Genomic DNA, 23,758 nt, shown 5'->3' on the forward strand with positions numbered 1-23,758 from the left:
ATTCGATTTGAACATAGTAACAGGCAAAAAAATATATATATACATTTTATGATTAGAAATCTCAATCATAGGAGCAAAGTGCATAAATTATAAAATAGCAACTTTAAAAAAAATCAACAGTTCTTCAATCATCTTCGTTTTAAGGCTGGTCTAATACCTTTTAATTGTAGCGAAAGAAAATGGGACCAATACCTACTAGCATTATAAAATCATTATTAAAACAGAAATCCCCTCTCAAAAATCTAACAGACACAAACTACTGTGAAGTATACACTTTATTTAACATTCCAGTAAGAAGCCATATTTACATATTATATAAATGTATGAAGTCTTAATATAAAATAGAAAAACTGCCCGGACTAAAAGAATCACACTCCTTACGGAGTTATTGTACTTATTGAAGACCTTCTGTTTACAAAAATCTACAGTAATTTATACAAATTGTTTTCTTCCAAATTAGGTGATTTTTAATAATCCACACAATTCTGATGATTTTACAAACTGGTGTTCATTAAAAACTTGAAAAAAATTATAGCATTTTTCTGCGTAAAACTTGCTTTGGAAAGGAGGACAGTTTCTTCCTGCTCCTTCCCGGAGCTCTTCCTGCCACTGCTGTCGCTCGTCCAGGCTTGCTCCGGACTCCATCAGCCGGGCTCGCCAAAGGAGAAATCAGCCGGATTTTCACGGCAGGAGGTGACCAATTATCTTCTTCTTGGCTTCTGAAAACAAAACACAATTCAAGTAAGAATACATTATAATATTGACTAGAATCCACTTCCCAATTACCTTGGGGGGAAAAAAGCCTGTAGGAGCAGTACCCTTTCTGGGTGCTTTGATTTGAGAAGCGAAGTGAAGCTTTCGGTCACACAGGGTACCTGGAGGCTGCGTAAAGGCTTCACGTGATGTCGGTGGGCTGAGAGCCCAGGAGGCCCGTGAAGTGTGTGAGAAACAGCAACGCTCCCACGGCAGCAATCAGCAAGGATGGGTATACCTCCGTCATATGAACGTTTATATATATATGTGTGTGTGTGTGTGTATATATATATATATATATATATATATATATATATATATATATATAAAGTGAAATGATGCATAAACGATGTTATGAGTTATGGTCCAAAGTCTCATGATGCCCATTTTTAAAGGAAGATCAATGGATTTATTTTGTACTTTTATGAAATTCAACCATGCCTAAGCGCCAATATACCTGGACAAACGTCCTCATGAATGGAAGTTTTATTGCTACTAGTAAAATAAGTACAAGATTTTTAAGTTTATAATTATTTTTATTAATAGTTATCTACCTTAACTAAGGAAAGGGTGAAACCTCCCACTGCCAAAAACAAGACCCCCGTGACCCTTCTTTAAAAAGGACAGATTGGCTTTCACTGCTGTGTGGGGAGACCCAGCCACCGCCACAAGCCAGTGCGCACAATGCCCCTAAGAATGACCCTTTCCTGAAGAGCTTCATTTCTCTAAGTTATGACTCTTCTCAAATCTAATCTACAAAACAAAATGGATAAAAATTACAGCATAAAAAAGTTCATACCTGCTTGCCTGTTTTGTCTTTGCCGTCCTGGTTGTTTTCACTTTTGGTCTTCCCACAGTTTCTACTGATGGAGCATTATCTTTCTAGGGGTTAAAAATTTTAGAAGCTAAATCATAAGTAAATACTTGAAATCCAAGTTGAATTAGTTCTATCCTGCATCAAGGAATATGGCCAAAGAGGGCTAGTGAATTCAGACGCCACAAGTCCCAAATGGACCCCTTTTATCTTTAGCAGGAACTCTGGTCACCTAGGGCCGCTCTTTAGCCCTATCCCCACACATCCAGCTCATCTCCAAGGCACGCATGTTTCACGTGGAACGTGTCCTTGTCTGCTGCACTCCTGTTCCCACTGCCTCAGCCCACATCCGGGCTCTCGTCGTCTTGTAAAGGAACTGGCCACCAGAGACTAGTTTTCCTCCCTAGAATTCATTTCATATTTCCTTTAACATGCACATGGCCGTTCACCCATTTGTAAGCAGCCCCCCGCCCCCGAGCACTGCCTCTGTGATCCACGGTTCTCTTCCAGTGTGCCTGTTTGCTTTACCTTCCGTCTATAGGGTTATTTGGGCATAAATGATTCTTAACATACCGTGAAGTAATTATGTGTGTTTTAGCCTCTTCAATTAAACTGAACTCCTGAAAGACCAGGAATCTGCCCAAGTGATTTCTCTCTAAGTCTTTGTCCTTGAATAGTAACTGGCTCATAGCAGATAGTTCAAAAAATGCTTATGAATTAATGTTGTTAAAACAAGGGTCTGTCTCCCTCTCAATCCCGGAACTGCTTTGATTTTAGGGTTATGTGCAATCAGGTGATACAGTCAACTCTGAAGCACTCTCTCTCCAAGTGTGACTGTGCAAGACACCCCGGGGGTTCAGGGACCTCTAATCTAGAGAAACACATCCAGATCATTCTGATGAGACCCTAAAAGCTAAAAGCCTTTCCCCTAATGGGTCATCTAAACCATAGCTGCCAGAAACACACCATCGGTGACATACTGTGTCCAAGGGAAGGGCCCCCCAAGTGCAGACAAGGTGATCTGGGGCTTTCAGTATAAATGAGGTTTATTTAGGAAACACTGCCTAAACAAGTAGAGAGCATGTTTAAATAAGCATACGAATACAATGCATTTCTTACCAGTTCATCTCCAGCTCTGGATGTGTTAGATGTGGTTTTCCGCCTGGTCCGTAACGCAGGAGGCGAGAAGACAAACCGAGAAGGTAAATCTGAAACTAATTCTTGCAGCTGTGCCGGAGCCTCTATTTTTTTCCCTAAAGCAAGGCAGGGAGAAAAAACACACTGTATCCATGTCCATCTATATATGTACCAGTATCTGTGTTTTTTTAAAGCTTGGAACAAACGACGCACATCGCACATCGGGAGGACAACCTGGAAGACACGAGCATCTGAGCATGCCGGCCGCACCAGGAGGAGAGGAATGACAGGGCAAACCCCAAGTTCAGGAACATCTAACGCCTCAAACTAAGTAACACTACAACAGAAAAATAAGACCTAAAAAGCTCAGAACTGTATCATTCCACTAATTCTAATCTCTACTGCTCCTCAAATGTTCTGAGAGAGGGAAGCGTCAATCTTGTACATAAGCTACACTTGATCTTAGCCAAAAGGCCGAGAAGCGATAATCTTGTACATAAGCTGAGCTAGATTGCTTTGTAAACCTTCCTATTCCAGAGACGACGTTTTCATTTACAAAAGTAATTTTATCTTCAAAGAAGACTCAAAAGTTCTTTCCTTCCAGCTCATTCTGAGCTAGTTGTTCGGGTCAAAGCAACAACAGAAAAGTCCCCGCCATAAAGGGAAAAAGTAAGCAGAGAAAGTAATGAATGTGGAAGAACAGGATGATAGGAAGAAATGCCATAGATAAATAAAAATGGTTTAATTAAGAACTCGTTCAAAATACGTAATTAAAAACATCACAGACATCACAGACTGTATCTCAGATTTTGTTTTCACCACAGGGTCTCCGTATTCATGGCCAGTAGCCATTGCTTATGGAAGCAGCCGCTAAAGCCGTCTGCCACAGGTTAAATCCCAGCTCCTGCATTTGGCAAATGAGTTAAACCCCTCTGTGCCTCAGTTTCTATAAAATGGGATTAATAACAGAACCTATCAAGTCATCGTGAAGATGAGAGGACTGAACAGCGTGGGTGGCCCCCAGTAGCTGCTTACTATTTCAAGAATTTACAGTCCTGAAATAAAATTCTCCAAGTCTAGTTCAACATTATTTCACCCACCTGGACAGTCAAGACTTCTGTAAGACATCAAATTCTGCTTTTAAAGCACATGATTGTTAAGAAAAAACTGAGGTGAGGTCAGAAATCAGAGTTCTCTCTGCTGCCAGAGGGTTAGGGGCAGAGCCGGCAACAGTGGGGGTGCTGGTGGTGACCTTCCTCTTTCGTTAAAAAGAAACCTATCTAGGGTCTTTCCAGGATATGAAAACATGCTGTTTTTCTCTTTCTAGGCTACCTGGAGCAACAACTGCCCTGGCTTTTCAAAGACCAGCCCATGTTCTTCCCCTACATCTCCCCCTACAATTCAAAGGATTAAGTAAGGAAATATGAACACCCGCTATTGTGTGCAAAAATGTTCGGCCTCCCCCAATTCTTCCACGTGCTTCTACTAAGCCAAACAAGACTTTATGATACTTCTTGGCATATTCATTCCTCATCCACCTCTCTACGTCTCCTGAGGGGAAGTTTTGATGCCAGCACTACCGAAGGCGTAAGGCATCCCAAAACGTCAGCTTTAAAGCCAGGAACGTACTGGTCAATGCTCTGAACAGGCAGCAGGTGGGCTCCGGGACACCGCCTCACAGCCTGGGTGGTGTGAGGGCTCGGTCTCCCTGAACTTCAACCTCCCCTCACTGTGGAAGGAAGGAAGAGCAGTAGCTACACTTCACTGCGCTGGAGCGGGAATCAAATCACCTGACGAAAGTCTACCCCAGTTCAGCCTCAGGCCCACGGCAGGCCCTTCTTAAACGCTTGCTGCTGAGTAACAGAAATTAGACAGAATCCACGGAGATGTCAAGCTTTACATTTTTCTGACCAGCAAAATGCCTCTAACTAAATTCTAAGATGGCTGTCTCTCTGACTGCCTTCAGGTCATATGGTAGTATTTCTGTGCCTGCTCCTCTGTGCTTCCTGCCCTTCCTAAAGAGCTTTAAGAAGACAACATGAATGGGCAGAGGAGGAGAGAGGGAACTCTAGCCAAAAGGCAAGAGAAGCAAGGAGGCCCTGGACGCTGGTGATGGTGACTGCCTTGTCAGAAGGCTGCGGAGCAGGTACTGTCCCCTTCGTTGTCAAAGTGAGAAAGCCAGATTTGGAAAAGTGAGAGGACTGGCTGCCCAGCTACTGAGTGGCAGAAATGAGAGATCTCAGTCCCCAATTTCTCACCACTTCTAACGTGAGAAGGTGCCTGTTTTTAACACTAGAGAATCTGACAATGGTTCAAATACACAACAGGAGAAGGTACGAGCATGTGTGGCCCATCGGTGAGAGGCGGTGCCAGCCGGGAAGCCTATCGGGGGGGGGAAGCCACGAGACACACAAAATCACGAACACCCACCCCCGGTTCCAAAAGGTATTTGAGAGGATCTGAAAATGCTCATGAAGCGAGGGGGAAGAAGCAGCAGAATATGTCTCTGGACACACAGCTGGAAGAAAATGTGAACTCTGGTTATTGGTCCTTCAGATAACGAGAGGATAATACACTGAATTTCTAATTTTCTATGGCAGGCATGTATTTTATTACAGAAACAAGCTGTAGTTCGTGGGTATACAGGTGACCAGTATGTAAAGACGACGAAGATCAGAATTACTGAGACATCTGCCAAAATACCACACAATTTGGGTGTTTGCTACACTTTTCTAAGTCACAAGGAAAGTGTAAAAGAATTGTGTTAATGACCTTCTGCTACCCGCGCTGCAGCATTTCCAATTTATCTGATCTAGCAGCTTAGTCAAGTGAGCTAAAATCCGACACACTCAGGTCATTGCATCTTGCTCCAAGGAAAGTATGGGCGTGACCTCCCTTTCCTCAAACTGTAAAAAACGGTATCCTACAGTAAAATCAAAGATCTATTTTTAAAAACGGGGTTGGGGGTGGGAGACAGACCTCCTGCAACTGTTACAAGTTATTTTGTAAAACAAACGATCAATCTGATGGCAAAGGGCCCCTTCCTGGGCTCAGACTATGTAACTAAAAGAAATGACTGCATAAGCCAACACGTTTAAACAGTGTTTGCAGAGTGAATGCTGAATATAGAAAATTTTCAGTTTGCAGATTTCTAAATGGCTTATCTTTCGCGTGGCCTTCCTCAAGTCATAAGGCAACTAACTCTACAGGATGTTCACTAATGCTTTTAAAAGTACACACCACAGTTCTGAAAGGTTAAATAAATACAACAAAGTCACCTACTTTACTTAACGAGTCCCTGAGCTGCTTTGCTGAAATTCAGATCTTCAACCTTAAGTGAACAACTACATTTTGCTCACCTAACCATTTTTATCACATTTGCCAAGAACGACCCTAACAGGTTCTGTTCAGCGACACCAGTGTCTCAACATTTCCTTCAACATCATCACCTTTTAGACCCTTTCTCTTAATTGGCTGCTTCACTGAAACATCCCCCCTCCCGAATCCTAATAAGATATTTTCATCCTTTGGGGAGACACGTCACCCCCACTGGCAAGGTATGAGCTATACTAACCCAACGACAGAGTCGTGAGCTCATCAGGGGCAATGAGGGAGGCTGGACATGCAGCCATGCCAATTTATGGGCAACAGGGAGGAGGCACTGGAATAATTTCTGTAACCTAATCAATAAAATTCTACTGCTCCTTCCCTTCAAAACAATTTGAGGTTGCGGATATCTTCTGGGACATGAGCCAAACACAGCAGCACTTAGATTAAAAATGCTGATTCTATTTGAGGAGAAATTAAGTCACTTATGTCAGGGCAGAATGAAGAGAAATGGTACTATTCTAGAAGATTAAACCTGTGTCAAGTGAATTACAGGAAGAGTCACAGTGAAACAGAAAATTCCTGAATCTAAACTTTGAAATATAAAATCTTTAAATTTTACTATTTCAAGATAAAGTGTGTTTTCTTTTTTGGAGGGGGGAGAGGAATTTCCTGGAACTACTAATCATTTTTAGGAGAAATAATTACGGTCTTAAATCAAGTCGAATTGTGCTTTACACAACAGAATTTTAAGCTGAAGACTGAGCGAGAGGAAAACTGTGCTTTGAATATAAGTAAAAGTACCTTTCTCTTTCCTTGGAACCTTTGACACGGGAGTAGAGAACACAAACTCGTTTTTTGGTTCAGAGAGGTCGGGAAACGAGATGGTCTTGCTAGATCGAGTCCTTGTGCTGCGGGACGATTTTGGCGGTGCGGCTGGGGCAAGCCCCCTCTCTTCCAGGTCGTCAGTTTCCATAGCTGTCATTTCTTCATCAGTGTATTTTTCTGATACCGAACGTAATGCACATGTTTGGCTTGAATCTTCAGTCCTTTTTGTAAGCTTTTTCTTAGAGCCAGTCACCACAGCAAGTTCATTTGGCACTAAAGCGGATTTTTCTAAGGCTGTTTTTGCAACATCAGTCTTTCTTTTGGCTGGGGTCTTTCTTGCCGACCTCCTCTGGCTGCTGAAAGTTCCTGACCTCCTCTTGGGACTTTTCACTTCCTTGGCAGCCTTGGATCCGACATCTTCAGATGGATTAACTTTTCTCGGTCTACCACGTTTCCTAGGTCTACCAAACTCTGCCTGAAGACTCAGCTGCGATGAATCCAGTTTGGAGTCTTCTGTGACATCGAGTGTGCTACTTTCCCTCTTTTTAGGACCTTTGTCAGGCTTGACAGGTGGTGGCTGGTCCATGGGCTTTCCATCTGGTTTATGTCCTCTACTTTCAGCAGCTTCTAGATTAGCACTTCTCAGTTTTCGGGTACTTCCACTGGGACGTGCTACTTTATTAACTTTTAGATCTAGATCTATCATTTCAACACTTTCCGGAGAGTCTACAGATTTTTTAATTCCTTTAGGAGTCTTGGTAACAGACGAAAGCTTAGTTTCTCCACCTGGCTTATGTCCTGTCTTTTTAGAAGCTTCTAGAGTGGCACTTCTCAATTTTCGGGTACTTCCACTGGGACGTGCTACTTTACTAACTGTCAGATCTAGATCTACCATTTCAACACTTTCCGGGTACTCCACAGGCTTTTTAATTCCTTTAGGAGTCTTTTTTGTAACAGACGAAAGCTTAGTTTTTCCAGCAGCCGGTTCCAACAGCTGAGAGGGTTTTGCCCTCCTTAGTCTGCTATCTGGAGTAACCTCTAAGTCCTGTTCCATAGGACGATCACTTTCTAACATGTCCTGATTATCGTCTGTCCTTTTCCTTCCTCTCCTAGGAGTCACAGAATTTTGAGGTATTTGCAGGTTCTGAGATATAACTTTGACATCAGAACAGGCACCTTCAAAAGCCCCAGAAATTTCTTTCCTTTTCCGAGTCCTCCTATCCAAAAGGCCCAGGCTGTCAGGAGTAGCAACAGCTACAGACTCTTCCTGTTGTGCTGATTGGACACGTCCTCTCCTGCGAGTTCTGGAGGAAATCGTGTCATCAAGCTGGCTCACGTTTATAGTCACTGTACTTGCTTCCTGAACAGTCTTCAACGTAGATTTGACTACCTTGGTGACCTGCTGGCTTATTAAAGGTATGTTTTCGTGAATGGACTGCTGTTCCGCTGTATCTGAAGTAATTTCTTTACTTCTTGTGTCTTTAATTATATCTAGTAAATTTTCTGCGATTGCTACTTTAATTGGTTCAGGCACATATGGTAAGGTCTCTACCTTCTGGGACTCCTGATCACTAGTCAGGACCGTTGGCAACTCTGCGTCGTGTCCACCGTTTTCCTCACTGCATACATGTTTTTCCTCAGCTACTGTGTTTGCCGCTGGAGCTAACACATTAGATGCTGCAGAATCACCTGTCTCTAATTCTCCTTCTTCACCTTCCAATATCAAGGTAAAGTTGCTCTGAGCCCCAAAAAGTTCCCCGTCTACTTCGGCAACGTCACACTCAGCAGAGTCTTTGTTATCAGGTAAGTCACAAAATTGTTGCTCAATGGTATCAAAATTATATTGGAGCTTAAGAGTCCCTGAGGGATACAACTCATTAAATGAAAGACTCCTAGCCTCGTGTTCTGAATCTTGAACTCCGAGCTTTTCATGTTCAGTCACCTACAATGAATTAAAGATAAGAGACTGGTTAAAGAATTTTAATGTGTACATTTATTTTAGCCTAAAGCATACAGTTTTTTAATAATCATCTCACCCTTGGTATATGAATTGTTAAACATAAACTACGTTTGATATGGCATATACTTATGGGCTTATTTTATAAAAATATCCATTTAAGCAATCAGAGATTATTACTTGGTCAAAATAACTAGACAGAAAAAGATTTTGAGATTCTGAATGGAATTAAAATAGAAATCCCGCATTTCCTTAGCTAAAAAAGACAGTCTTTACAAAACCCTGAAAATTACTATGATGCTAATTTTAAGGACTTATTCTGTTCTCACCCGAAAAAAAAACATTAACTGGAGAAAAAGACACAACCCCCAAATTGTGTTTTAATGGTAATCCCCAAAATCCCTAACTAACCACACTTTTTCTAAACAGCATGATCCCCATAAGGTTGAAGAAGAATTCACCTACATAAGCTCCCTTGGGCTAGACTCAATCCTCTTCCCTTTGCTGGGGCTGCATAAACCATGAAATTCCTAAGGCTTTCAAGTTCAGTACCTCTCCTGCAAGGGTTTGGTGGAAGAAGGAATGGTCCTTGCATTTACCTTTTGGTAAGGGAGGGGGAGAAAAAGGAGGAGGTAGAAAGTAACAGAGAGATCTCCTGACCAAGAAGGTAGAACATTACCACCCACCTAGACAATGACATTTTCCCACTCCCCACACATTCAGTGAGATGAAGACTGGAAATACCCAGAAATGAGGATTCTCACTCATACCACGCCCACAATTTTTATTAGCTTCCCGGCTGAAGTAAGGGGACTTTATCCATCTATTTTACAGTGAGAATACTCATGAAAATGAATATGGACAACCATGACACTTATGATTTAAGAAACTTCCCAAATACTATACAATCACATTTCTATAAATTAGAAGTGGTTTTTTTTTAATCTTACATTCATTTATCATATAAAGTTGCCTGTTGATATTAAAAGAAACATGGTGGAATTTTTAGAAACCATAATTCATATTAAGTACAAAAAAAAAAAAAAGGAAAGGAAAGAAAGAAAGACAGAAAAGAAATCCTTTCTTGTGTTATAGAAGTTAAACCCCAGCCAGCTAATGAGCACTCTCCTACAAGTATGCATGGGGGAACAATCCTATCTAACTGTATTCAGTTATTTTCAAATGCTCTGAATAGTTTAGTTGTCATACTTTTCTCTGGAGTAGCCAGTATCTGTTTTCTCATGGCTAAAAGAACTTTCATTTGAACCAGATACTAAGCAAAAATTAAACTGTTAGAATTCTAACTTCTTTAACATAGCTTTTTGGTGGTCACGAAAAACAATTTCTCACTTAAAGGATGTGTTCTTTTATAATCCACAAAATATTTACATGCTTTTTTCTAACGCACATTAAAAAGAGGTTTTTATACAACAGTCAAAATGAATACATTAGGTTTAAACTATGATTTGAAACCTAACTAAACCAAAACTAACAACAAAGTAAAAAATTAATTTTTTACATGAATTTCTTGAGGATCAGGAGGATCGTCAGAAACAGGAGGCTTTTCTTCCGCTAAGTCAACACTTGCTTTCAGGACATCAAGTTCTACTTTGTGATCTTCCTGTAAGTTCAATGTTATTTCCTGGTCAGGCTTATTTTCGGAGATCACAGGACTTTCAGGGACAGCAAGCCCAGAGTCTCCACTATCACCGTGCACATCAGCCAGAGCTGAAAGGAAAACAAAAAGACACACACACTGAGAAGCAAGAGAAAGGCAAAGGCCATATTGCACTTGAGAACATTTCCTTGAAAAACTGTCCTATTGCCCAATAGTTTCTAACTTCTTAAAGGGGAAAAGCCTTATGAGGGTTTACATGTTAATCCCATCTCTTCAGTATCCAACTTAAACAATACGTATCTGCTTTCTACAAACACATGGAAGATAAATTTTACACTTAAAAATGACAATGGTGGTTTTTTTTTTTGTTTTTTTTTTTCCAACTTAGGTATAATTCCGGCCCTTACTGTGAAACTTCAGTATAATGACAAGAGGGACCTGCAGTCTGGGCTGTATCTCACTGTGAAAAGGACTAGGTATCTCTCTTTTGGCAGAAAGCATCCAAATGGCCAAAAATATACTCTACCATTAAAAAAAAAAACAAAAAACCTAGAGGGGAGCTGAGGGAGGGTGACAGCTCATTAAAAAAAATAAATCCTCATCTTTTACGTTCCTCTTTGACTAAGTTTTCTATGTCATTAGCACTCATAGTTTAATGTCATTTGGGTTTGTGAACGACACCCAAAGCATTTTGGGGTGGAGGGAGGGGGGGAGAATCTGACTAAATCAAAACCCTTTAGTGTTTAACAAAAATCAGTAAAAAGGTTTTTGGGTTTTTTTTAAGTGACCCTAAGATCAAGACCTGAGCTGAGATTAAGAGTTGGATGCTTAACAGACTAAGCCATCCAAGCACCCCAATAAAAAAGTGAAACAAACAAACAAACAAAAACCAAGGAAAAAATATTTGCATGCTTTTAACAGATAATGGGCCTGGTATCCCTAAAATACAAAGACAGCTTATAAAACAAAATGAGGGAAGTTTTTCATCTGTCCGTTTGGCAAAGAGGAGTGGGAAAATAAGCACTTTACCTTCCAATTATCAGTGTGTGAAAGAATGAAGTCATTGGATTGAAAAAACAAAATCAAATGAATTCTACATATTTGTTAATTTCCCTAGAGCAAATGCAGTCATCTGTAATTATTTTCCACTAATAAAAAGCCAATCTTGGCCTTAAGTTAAAAAACAGAAGTTGCCCCATGTAGATACTGGAGTCCCAGAAGACAGAAAAGCAGATATGCCGCCTGGCTGGGGACTGGTAATTGATTTTACTCTTCTTTGATGTTCTGAAGGAAAATATGTCCACAAAAACCATTCTAAGACGTCTACTTTTAGACCACAGAGCGCCTCACAAGCAACTCACTGCTCTGATACATCTCCTTAGAACACAAGGCTACTTACAGCTATGGAACCTGATCAAAGAGTAAGAACTGAGATAAGAAAACTCTTAAAACACTAAAATAATTCTTTTTTGTTTTTTTTGGGGGGGGGGGAGGAGAGAGAGAGTGCGTGTGCACTCATGTGTGAGCCAGGGAGGGGGTTGGGGACTGGCAAGGGAGAGGAAGAATCCCAAGCAGACGCCATGCTGAGCACAGAGCCTGATGCAGGGCCCCACCCCACCACCCTGAGGTCATGACCGGAGCCAAAATCAAGAGTCAGATGCTTAACCGACTGAGCCACTCTGGCGCCCCTAAAATGAAATAATTCTAAAGTCAAAATAATACACACATTGACTGTTACCTGCTCTAAATGCAGAGGTGGTCTCAACAGATACTAGTCCTTCGTCTACAACTGGTACCTGGGATTTCAGTGTGAGGATTTTCCTTTAGAAACAGAAATACGTGCATTAGTGCTGAAGAAGGTCCCAACTGCTCTGCTCTGCTACATGTCATTCTGGTAATAAAAACCGAGGTTCGGAGAATTTACTACCACCCAAGTTCATTTTAAATAACACTATAAAATTTATAAGTGAATTTAGAAACAAGTAATGCTGTATTTGGTATTCCCACTTTCTAATTTGCATGGCTTTCAACTACAAATAAAATTATTTTAAAATGCTGGTCAATATAAATTACACGTATGCCAGTTTTTAATTATCTGTGGGCACATTCTTAAGTCTATCAGATATTATGGAGTATTTCCTATATACTCAGTAAAATCAGGTTCAATATTTTAGTATTAACTGGAAAGAGTATGAAAAAAGACTCACAGTAGGAGACCAATGGGACCTGTATTAAGCCACTTGGTGAAATTAAGTTCTGGAAATATGGGGACAGTGATCCCTTCCTATTCTGAATAAGCCCTTTCCCAAAACCCAACAAAAGCGTGATTTTTTTTTTTAAATGGGACAAATAAAATTATAAAATAAATTCAAGAACAAACATGCATTTGGAATATATACTTATTTTATAGATGATTTTTTTTTAAAAGATTTTGAGAGAGAGCATGAATGTGGGGGGAGGGGAGAGGGAAAAGCCGACTCCCTGCTGAGCAGGGAGCTTGATAAGGGGCTTAATCCCAGGACCCTGAGATCATGACTTAAGCTGAAGGCAGACACTTAACTGGCGCCCTTATAGATGTATTTTTAAGACTTATCTCCATCTTACAATGTTAGGATAACCAAGAAGCAACAACTAATACATTTATATTTAAAAAGGACATAGGCTTGTCATGATGGTGACGATTCACCTAGATTACCAGTAACCACAAAGTTTCTTGTCATGTGATTACTTTTTGCTTTGCAACTGTTGCAATTCTCCATCAAACCCATTGCAATACTATTTTCATTAAAATTCAAGAAATATTAGAAATAAATAAACAATCTAGATAATCCTTTATAGTTTCCTCCCACTTTTTCTATGGAGGCCTGGCAAAGATTGCAGCTGATCAGGATTTCTCTTCTCAGAAGTGAAGCATATGATCGGGTTCAATGTAGGAGATGTGACTATTACGACAGTGATTTTTGTGGGTGGTGTGTGAACTCCCTCAGGACTTACAAAGCAATGAACCACTTACGGTATCTTAAATGACCATGTTTTATAAGGATTAATCTTAGTAAATCACCCTTACTACACTTCACAATAATCAAAGTTGCAACTTTTTGGTATCCTCTACAACAGTGTTGCTCCAAGTCCTGACACGCAAGGTGTCCAGCCTTGCAACAAGAGAAGGGAGATTTTGCCAGAATGGCAGTCAATCACTTCACTGATGAGTTGAGCTGACTTTCAGGAAAGGAAGTGATGTACTGGTTTTTAGAGTCTAATACAAGTTGCCTGTCTTGTTGCAACCACAAACTATTTGGGGCCTGGCCTCAAGCTCTTAGACCCCACTGAGCAGCATCAGGCTGGTGGACCCCACATCGTCTAGTACAGTGCCTGAATGTACAAACACTGAATAAAACTAATAGTTCAAGCAGTCATTACAAATGAAAACCTTTGCTGGAGTCTTGTATTCACCACATGGCAGGGAGCACAAATGCCTCTGAGCCATGTCCCCTATACTCCATCTTGATGCCGTAGGAGACCCACTTCATCAACCCGAAACCAGGAGGGCTTCAACAAGTATAGAATCACCAAAGAATATAAAAGGAGATCTGCCTCACTTCATCATAACTTTGTATATTCAGGAAGTATCTAGTATCGTTCTAAGACTTCACAATAACTACTATGTAACACACACTTGTACAAATGAACGTCCTTCACAACAGAAACCAGTACCAAAGCGGGAATGCCCAAGATCTGAAAAAAAAAAAGCTCATCTACGCACAGAACAGGAAGCTTCCGGCTCACCATCTCCTCATACTTTGAGCACGAGCACCTCTCCCTGCTTAGCTTACCCGTCGTGGGCTGGCGGAGCACAGAGGGAAGCTCCACCTCCTGGAATGGGGCGCAAGGGACTGAAGTCTGCAAGCACCTCCTCTGCAACCAAGAGGTCCTTTGTCTTCGCGTCGTCTACAGTGCCTACGAATCAGCAGGAAGGATATTTACCATCACTTATGCCAACTGTTTAGCGAGTACTCATGATCTTTCTTGGATGACTACTTTTTAACAAGCTTGTTGGATCTGCTCTTTTGTACTTTTAGGTTTACTCCGTTGGCCTCAGAATGCCAACAGGTCTTTCGAATAGCCCGAGCCCAGCCCGAGAGTCCCCGTACCCTACTGCTTCCCCCACTTGAGACTTAACATGCAAGTGCTGTACATAGAGCGACTCAGTCCTCGACAATCCAAGTGGGGGGACCATTATCCCCATTTTACAGATGAGGACACAGAAGCACACAGTTACACTGCTTATCCCAGGCCGTGTAAGTAGCTGAAATTCACAGCTAGCCTGTTTCACCCTGTATTTCGTGCTATATAATCCCCCACGAAAACAATACAAGTTTCTGTTTGAGACTGCCTCATCTTTTTAGGAATAATCAATGAAGATACTGCCATGAACATCCTCATCTGTTTTATCATTCAACTATTTTGGTGGAAGAGAGCACATCTGGACTGATGTACACTTGTAGACAGAAGCTATTCACGAGGACAGTCCTAGGCTCTTAGAGCAATAATGCTTGTGTTTATTATACAAAGACATCACAGCCCCAAAGAAACCAGTATGACAGAGATTTTTATTGAAGTATTTAGTTTTACAGATTTAAAGATAGGAGTTACCTTTAAATGTGCTTGTTAAAACCGTGCAGGGCTATGAAACCAAAAATAGACTAAATTTTCTGATCTGATTTTTTTTTTTAAGATTTTATTTATTTATTTGACAGAGAGAGAGAGCACAAGTAAGCAGAGAGGCAGGCAGAGGGAGAGGGAGAAGCAGGCTCTCCGCTGAGCAAGGAGCCTGATGCGGGACTCAATCCCAGGACTCTGGGATCATGACCTGAGCCGAAGGCATACGCTTAACCGACTGAGCCACCCAGACACCCCTTCTGATCTGATTCTAAGCCGAGTCTCTCCCCTCTCTCTGGTGTTTCCCTGGCCCCTTCCATGCCTCCTAAAGGAATGCTTTTCCAACTACACTGTAAATGCTTGTTTATGTATCTAGTCCACGAGGCTCTAAATTACTTGCAGGCAGGGGCAGGCTCCTCAACACGGAGCACACACACAAGGAGAGCCTACCTGTTCTCCACATACATTAGGGGCTCAAAATCTTTTTAATATAGAAGTAAACTTAAAGACTCTAAATTCATGGGCCTCTGGATATCTGTATGGATCATCCAGAGATGATTTTGATTATTCTGAAAGATAGGGATGGTGAAAAGAAATGACTGACCTGGTTTCTGAGCAGCTTTCTAGAAAGTTGAGGCTGCTGGACAAGTTAGAAACTGTAATAACAACCTGGATTGGAGGATTAGTAATTATTACTTCTCACAGCTACAATATGGCCTTAAGGCAGATGTGTGCATTGTGTCTAGAACCTAGTACACTGGGATCCTGTAATTATTTAATCCTGATGCTTTTCTTATGGTGGAAAGAATTCTACACATTTTTTGAATATCTGGAAAGGAAGTCTTACCCGTTTGTTTCTCTAGGTCTGGAGGAGTCACTTCTGATTCAAGCACATCTTTATCACTGTCCTTCTCAGTCGGTTCAGTTAAATTAATAATGAGTTCTGTGGAAGTGCTCTCTGGCCTCGAGGCCACGAAAATATCTTCCAAGTCTCCTGGTGACGGTGCATCCTGATACTCCAAAGTGGTCTGGTCTGACCTGGTGGAGGCACCGCTACTTTCTTGGCTCATATCCAGTTTCTCCAAACTCTGGGAAGGGGTATCCTGGGACCTCACTTCCACTTCCTGATGGTCCTTTTCAAGACTACTCAGGGAAAAGGCTGTTGTCTTGGCTTTGCTCTTCAGCCATTTGCTTTTTGCTGGACCTCCACATTTATGGAGAGGTGTAGTAACAGAGAGTCTTGTTTTGCTGTCATCTGCACCCTGTCAAGTAAAAGGTTTTGGGGAAAAAAAAAATTTACTAGGAGAAATCATTAGAGTCTAAGCTCTCCATCTCCAATCAATAGTAACTGATTACTTACATCCTTTTCATGTTTGGTATTTCTCTAGATTCTCTTCTCAGTCAAAACTCATTTATTCTAAATCCATTCTCTCCAGATATATGAAAGTTAATGGTTGTTAATGTTCCCTGATTGGGAATAAAACGGTATTTCCAAAAGACTAAGACACAGACTAGGCAAGATGACCCACTACCACCAAATGGTTTCCTATTAACCCACGATGGAGCTTAGGAAGAGAGCCGACACAATATGAGGTATAAAAAAAAAAAACAAATAAAAAACATGGACTAAGAAATTTGGAGGTCTTGACTGTAGTCCATTTCTGCCACCAAATAGCCATTTGATTACAGGCAATTTGCTTGGTGCTTCTGGGCCCTATTTTAAAACTTCAGTTGTAAAGGATTGGTTTGGCTTGGTCACTCAGTGCCATGAGATTTTTACTGAACCAGTGTTTTCTGATTTCATGCTATCTGTGAGACTGTATATAAACATCTACAGTCATATTGATTTATGTGGGGCACCTGGGTGGCTCAGTTAAGCATGTGATTTTGGGTCAGGTCATGATCTCTGGGTCCTGGGATTGAGGCCCGAGTCAGGCTCCCTGCTCAGTGGGGGGTCTGCCTCTCCCTCTGCCCCTCCTCCGGCTCATACTCTTTCTCTCCCTCTCTCTCTCAAAAAGAAAACTGATTTATCTGACTTTTTACTTATAAAAGCTACTATATTCTTAATTTGTACCAACTATTATCAAACTTACTCCAGGAATCCGTTTTGTGGCCATGCCTTCTTCCATAAATGAAATTCTAGTTTCCTTAAGTCGTAAAGGAGGGGTAACGGACCTTCCAGGTGACAGAGAGGGAGAGGGCAAAGGTGGCGTTCGAAGACCAGACCTTAAGATGGACTGAGGAGTGAACTCGGCAAATCCAGAGGAAGTAACTGACATGGCCAAAGTTTTAGCTCTCTGCGACAAAGAACGAATGGAATTCCACCATTAGGATCTGTAAAAGCCGCTTACATAAGGACAGACAAAGGTCAACTGAGTCACAACATACTCAACTGCAACAGAACATCAATAAGAAGTTTTTTTTACGGATTACTGGAAAGAAAGTACAAAATTCTACTCAAGAGGTTTCTATACATAAGGCTACAAAACATAAAACTACATCCACAATCATTCTTTTAAGGTCTTGGTTATTCCCAGTTTAATAACTTAGAGAGTGCAGAGATAAATTATTTAATGGGTGCCTACAAAACTTTAGTTAGGTAAAGAGACAGGACAGTGTGTGCAGAAAAGAACCAAGCTTAATTATAGCAAGTTAATACAAATGATAAGCCTGACTTTAAGAATGTTTTATAAGAGATATAATTTCATCTCATGAATCCAACAGTAACTCATGACTTATGAGAATCCTGAAGATTTACCAGAATTAATAAAAATAATTAGCACAGAAACTATTTAGCAGCAATAATTCCTTCACTTCACTTCTCTGAAGGATTAGCAAGCAGATGGTTGTATTCCATTAGATCACTAAATTCCGTTAGATCCGTTACAATATTATACTGATTTTTTTTTTCAAGATTGTTTTTGGTAGCAGACACAAAATTATTCCTTGATTTAAGAGAATACAAAATGTAATTTTTTTAATGGATAAAAACAGGAATCACAGCCCTGGAAAGTATCAGGCACTTAAAAAGCTCACCAATCTTCTTTTCCACTTGTTTTAATAACTATTTTAGGACTGACATTTGTTCAACTATCTTTTTTTCACCTTGTAAGGTAAGAATCAGGGGCACCTGGGTGGCTCTGCTGGTTAAGTGTCTGCCTTTAGCTCAGGTCACGATCCCGGGGTCCTGGGATCGAGTCCCATGTCAGGCTGTCTCAGCGGGGAGCCTGCTTCTCCCTTTCCCTCTGCCCCTCCTCCCCTGCTTGTTCTCTCTCTCTCATAAATACAATTAAAAAAAAAAAAAAGAATCCCCTGGCTTCACTCTCCATGCTGAATATGCAGAAACAAAGGAAAGAAATGAAAGTAGGGAGCTTCGGGACTCAATCCAGGATGCTGGGCAAGTTGTCAGCGCACAAGTGCTGTGAAACCATTCTAACAGGATGGGAAAAGGTGCCCACTCCCCGCCACCACAAGTCTAGTTTTGTGGTTTCCCAGCTAATGATTTATCAGAGATGGTGGAGGAAAAGGAATTAAGACAGATATACTGCTAGTAAGAAGGAGTAACAGAGTGCAGGTTCATCTAAGGAGAGAATTTAAATAAATAAAAAAAGAAACCAGAGAACTAAAAGCATATGACAGAGGGGCGCCTGGGTGGCTCAGCTGGTTGAGTGTGCCTTCGGCTCAGGTCATGATCCCGGGGTCCTGGGATCGAGCCCCACATGGGGCTCCCTACTCCGCGGGAGGCCTGCTTCCCCCTCTCCCACTCCCCCTGCTTGTGTTCCCTCTCTAGCTGTATCTCTCTCTGTCAAATAAATAAAAAATAAAATCTTTAAAACAATAAAATAAAAAAAAGCATATGACAGAAGGAAGAAGTAACAGCAAAATGGTAGCAGAAATGGTGGTGGTGGGGGGGGCAAACCCAAGAACGCGAAAGCTTTTCTTCAAAGGTTTTAAGGTTTCAACTTGTAATAACCATAGAGACTTGGATTACCCTCAGAACAACTATGTAATTGTTAACCTTGAGTACATCAGGTAAACACAAAAGGTAAATGTAGGAAAATCCTATTTAAGAAGATGTAAAGGTACAATAAACGTTATAGAAAGGTAACTCCCCCCAAACAGGCTTAATGCTGTCCATTACCCAGAGGTATCAGTAAGAGATAGCTTACTTCTCCCTGCTGCTTGACACGTGAGAACTTCCTAGTTTCACTATGAACGTAGTTATGCAATACTCACCTTCACCACGAAAGGAGTTTCAAGTACACGTAATTCTACAGTCCTGGAAGGACTGTGATGTGATCCTTTGAACAATGAATTGGATGCCAGGTATAAAGGAGATCTTTTGGGGGTTTGCTGAATAAGTCCCAAACGCTGACAAGGCTGGTGCACAGGATGAACGACCAAATCCAGCGGTCTGTAATCACAGTACAGGCACACAGTACACAGAAAGGCCCAGGTAACTAACTTATTGAGTTATGGTGGAAAAAAATCCCCCCAAAATTTATCATGCCATGTAATTAGACTTCTATACTCACTGGCAAATATGGTAACCACATGAAATTATAAGTTCAGTCAGGATGTTAATATAATGCCATTACTTCAAAAAGTCAGAAAATTAATTCAGTAGTAAAACTGAGAATTAGGAATTCTAGGTAACAATTAAAAAAAAAAAAAGCTCTAGTCCCCCGCCCTCCCTCTCACCAATATTCACTGATAAAATAAATTCATTTGCTACAATTCTTTACGAACACAAAAAATTCCTTTTATCTACATGTGACGTACATAATGAATATTGGTTTGCTTTACTTTTATGGTTTTTATTGCAATAAGACTGAGCACCAACACACACAAAGTTATTTTTTCAAATTAATGAGGTCAGTGACAAAATGGAATCTCCAGATTCTGCTGGTTTTCTGTAATGTCCTGATGTAATTCATACAAATGATAAAACTGATCTCATCGATAACTTGTATTAAGCATGCACAGTCCCAAGAATTTAAAAACTTAATTCACAGATAAAGAATTTAAACTTGAAAGTGAAATTTTCAGGTTACAATTTCTGATGGATCCTTTGCATAGGCAATTTTCTAATGAATAGTCTATTTTATGGTCATATTTCCTAGCAATACAAACAACACATTTTTACTTCCCCAAAATGACTCTGTGCTCTGTGGTTCAGCTGAAAATGACCAGAAAGGTCCAGCATGTCCCAGTGCCCAGGAATAAAAACTCCCCATGGCTGTACCTTCCTTGTCCTTCTTCACAAATGGGATGGCAGATGAACACAGATCACAGATGGGTGCTTTAGGACCCAAGCTGGTGCCCGGTGCCCGGTGGGAAATATTTACAGGAAGCATTTCCTTAACCCTTACTGCTTGTTATTCTGTACTAAACACAGCTTTGAGATTTCCACCAAACCAAAAATATACCATCAGGCCACTAACATTTGTTTCTTTATTGTCTGTTCTAATTCTTCTTTCCCTTCTCTACCTCATTTGTATTCAAAATCTGTATTTGTAAACCGTTTGCTCACTTTTATACTGAACTACCCCAAATTGGAATTTTGTTAATTGCCTTGCACTGTGTTAGTATTCATGTTCAAGGTGTTCAATCATTTATGAATGACTGCTTCTCAAAAGCAGGGCCTGTCCAACAAAGGTACCTACTGAGTAAAAACAAAATTCTTATACTAATAAGAATACTTCTAAATACTAAATACTAAAACAATTATTAGGAAAAGTATTTTTTTATTATATTTTCTTTAAAAATGTTAAATACTGCATCAGAGCTTAGGATTTCCACAAATCTTTGAGCATGATACACATTAGTAATGCGTTTCAGATCATACACATACACAAAACACACACTGCACAGAACAGCACGTAGCCTCACTGTATGCAGTGCCCAGTGATGTCACCTCTGCTATTCCACTGAAAGATACGCTAGTCACAATCAAGTTTACTTACTACCCACTAATGCAAACCAGTCTGAAAAACAGAATTAGGGAATGGAATGATTTCTATAAAAATAAATATTCACACCTCAATTGACTTTCTTCCATCTGAGTTAATCATAGCTTTGAAGGATTCTCATAATACTTCTTTTTCTTTAGGACCTTAGGTCATTAGTCATGAATCTGAAAACTTTCTGAACCCTAGATCTAGTAAAGTACAAAGGGACTGAGAAAAAGTGACTTGTGGGGAAAAACTGGAACACTACTCTAGGAAAACAGAATGATAATAATAACGACTTTTATTTGAAATAATCTTCCTGATAATTAAAGGAAAACATCAATCTAAGTAAATCTAAATCCCCCAAACAGTAAACCCTTTCATGCTTTGAAAATATGCCCACTCTAAACAGCTTTGGCTCCAACTGTTTGTAAATTATTAACTTACTCTGAGTACCTTATTCTATTGTAAATTCAGATCATTTTATTCTCAAAAGTAACGCAATTTTGTTATTGAAATTTATAATAATCACGAGCATGCTATTAAAGACAAGGAAGCAAATATTAGGAGACAGTTGTTTGTTCTCTGCTATTGAGGATATGAACACCTATTTCAACTATCCAATACTCTTAAATGAAATACAATCACAATTTCATCTTGGATGGAAAACTTCGACTTAATTATTTACTTTTCTAATACCACAGTTTAAGTTGTACAAGTATTACTGATCTGAAGCCATGGAAGGCATTTTAGTGGGCTCTGTTGTACAGGAGAAAGTTTCAATGAGCCAAGATTAGTTACGAATTCTAAAAATAACCTGCATTCAGGGATCAATCAACAAGTGATATGAAAAGCAGCAAGTTAACAGTTTACTTTGCTCATGATTTTTAATAAAACAAAATTTGCTTCTTTTCTCTAAGCAGTCTGAAATCATTAAGCCAAAATTCTAAGTAGGTTAGCAGCTGGTGCTAAAATTACTACACTACTTCCCAAATTATAAAAAAAAAATTAAAAGCATTAAAAACTCACTCAAGAATTTAAAATACTATAACATTTTAAAGATAATTAAAAATGACAGTGTAATTATTGTCTAACATTGTGATTTTAAAATGATTTAACTAAGTCTTACCTAGAAACCTTTTGTGATGCTTTTAAAATTGGTGTTCCAACAAATGCCTCAGGCACTTGTGGATGTGGGAGAGGAGATGGTTCTCTTTTAGGACTACAAAGAAAATAAAAATGTAACTGTTCAGCATGTATTACGAAGAGTATCAAAATATGCTTTAAGAAGGTGGGATTAGCTTGGAGGGGAGGGCTCTCACTTTTTACTTTGTACATTTCTTCTTATTTACAAATTGCAATAAATATAATTGCTTTTAAAGTTAAAGACCAAAAAAAACCAAAAAAAACAAAAACCTCTTCTTACTATAAAAATAGTCAACATAGAGGAGTTTTTCCTTTTTACACAGACTAATAAACTCCAAGGCTGGACGGTTGCTGACCGCTTCTGATACTGGGGAAAGATTAGCGAGCGGCAACACCGTAACAGGTGTAAGGAAAGCATACCTCTTGTGGGCTGAGGGGCCACCTTTAGGTTCAGTACATGCCCAAATCTCTCCAATTTTAGACAACACATTACTGATGAAAGCAGATCTTGTTAACACAGCCCCTGTTGCAGCTTGCTTTGTAACAGTGGACAATGGTTGGGGTCTAGAAACTGTAAGGCAAAGAATGCAGGGTTTATTTCCTCTCTAACACCAGGATTTTACTAGAAGATGAATATGAAAGAGGGACTGGGACACGGGGCTCACAAGATAAGAGGCAGTTACAGGTTATACTTAGTTCGGAAACATCTATGCCGAAATGTAACAACTTGCGGCTTTTGGAGGCAGTGAAAAAATTACCGTACATGTTCTCTAACAGTTGGACAGGAGTGTCCAAGAGAAATAAAACGAGTTTTTTATTCTGTACTACACTGCTAAATCAACTATAAAATCCTCCCAGAAAGCATTACATTTGGTGGGAGTGGCCCAGTTTAAAAAAAAAAAAAAAAGCACCATAGTAATGAATCAAAGCAAAAGTTAGGTAAATATAAGAGAACAATGGTTTCAGGAGGTAATCACTTGATGTCCTTTCTCACCCAGTACTTTACAATAGTTTTCAATCAAATCTTACCTTCTCGAAGAACAGGTGATGTGGACAGATGGTAAGGCTTAGCTTGCTCAATGGCTAATCTTCGCTGGATTTTAGGAAGGACTTTCCCATATTGCTCTACTATAGCATTTCGAACCTCTGATCTCTCCCGCAAACGAGGATCACGATCATTCTATCGAACATGCCGTCATTGGTGAAAATTTAATCTTTAAAAGCGCTATGTTTATGTATTTACCATTTAAAACATTAATTCTGAATACCTAAGACTATCTTCCTTCTCCCTACACATGCATTCTTCCACACCAAGGACCTCCTACACACACGTGACTGCATTATCAGTCCTCATCCGTCCGTAAGTTCCATCCCTCCCCGCCCCCGGCTCGAGTCTTCACCACGACTAACAACAATGATCACCATGTACCAAGCATCTACACGGGTCAGGGGACAGATCACGTCAGACACACCTGTGCGCATCCCCACAAAGAGACACTGTCATTTTACTGATGAAGAACCAAGGCTCAGAGAATGTGTTCCAAGAGCAAAGCACAAAAAAGAATCCG

General features: G+C 40.2%; 1 protein-coding gene across 8 annotated transcripts in view; it reads right to left on the bottom strand.

The window, feature by feature from the left end:
- Window positions 1-260: 260 nt before the first annotated feature.
- AHCTF1 (AT-hook containing transcription factor 1) overlaps window positions 261-23,758 on the bottom strand; it is a 76,764-nt gene continuing 53,266 nt past the window's right edge. For all 8 annotated transcript variants that reach the window (XM_027610193.1, XM_027610189.1, XM_027610192.1 and 5 more), the window contains 13 exons: window positions 23,220-23,370; window positions 22,611-22,761; window positions 22,174-22,266; window positions 19,330-19,507; window positions 17,187-17,390; window positions 15,941-16,355; window positions 14,268-14,391; window positions 12,173-12,255; window positions 10,336-10,544; window positions 6,836-8,801; window positions 2,687-2,820; window positions 1,553-1,635; window positions 261-719 (listed from right to left, as the gene is read on the bottom strand). In XM_027610193.1, coding sequence (XP_027465994.1) covers window positions 530-719; window positions 1,553-1,635; window positions 2,687-2,820; window positions 6,836-8,801; window positions 10,336-10,544; window positions 12,173-12,255; window positions 14,268-14,391; window positions 15,941-16,355; window positions 17,187-17,390; window positions 19,330-19,507; window positions 22,174-22,266; window positions 22,611-22,761; window positions 23,220-23,370 — 3,981 coding nt within the window. In that variant the 3' untranslated portion in view covers window positions 261-529. The remainder of the gene's footprint in view (window positions 720-1,552; window positions 1,636-2,686; window positions 2,821-6,835; window positions 8,802-10,335; window positions 10,545-12,172; window positions 12,256-14,267; window positions 14,392-15,940; window positions 16,356-17,186; window positions 17,391-19,329; window positions 19,508-22,173; window positions 22,267-22,610; window positions 22,762-23,219; window positions 23,371-23,758) is intronic.

The sequence above is a fragment of the Zalophus californianus genome, chromosome 10 (genome assembly GCF_009762305.2).
Source record: "Zalophus californianus isolate mZalCal1 chromosome 10, mZalCal1.pri.v2, whole genome shotgun sequence".
In the NCBI taxonomy this organism is placed as follows: domain Eukaryota; kingdom Metazoa; phylum Chordata; class Mammalia; order Carnivora; family Otariidae; genus Zalophus; species Zalophus californianus.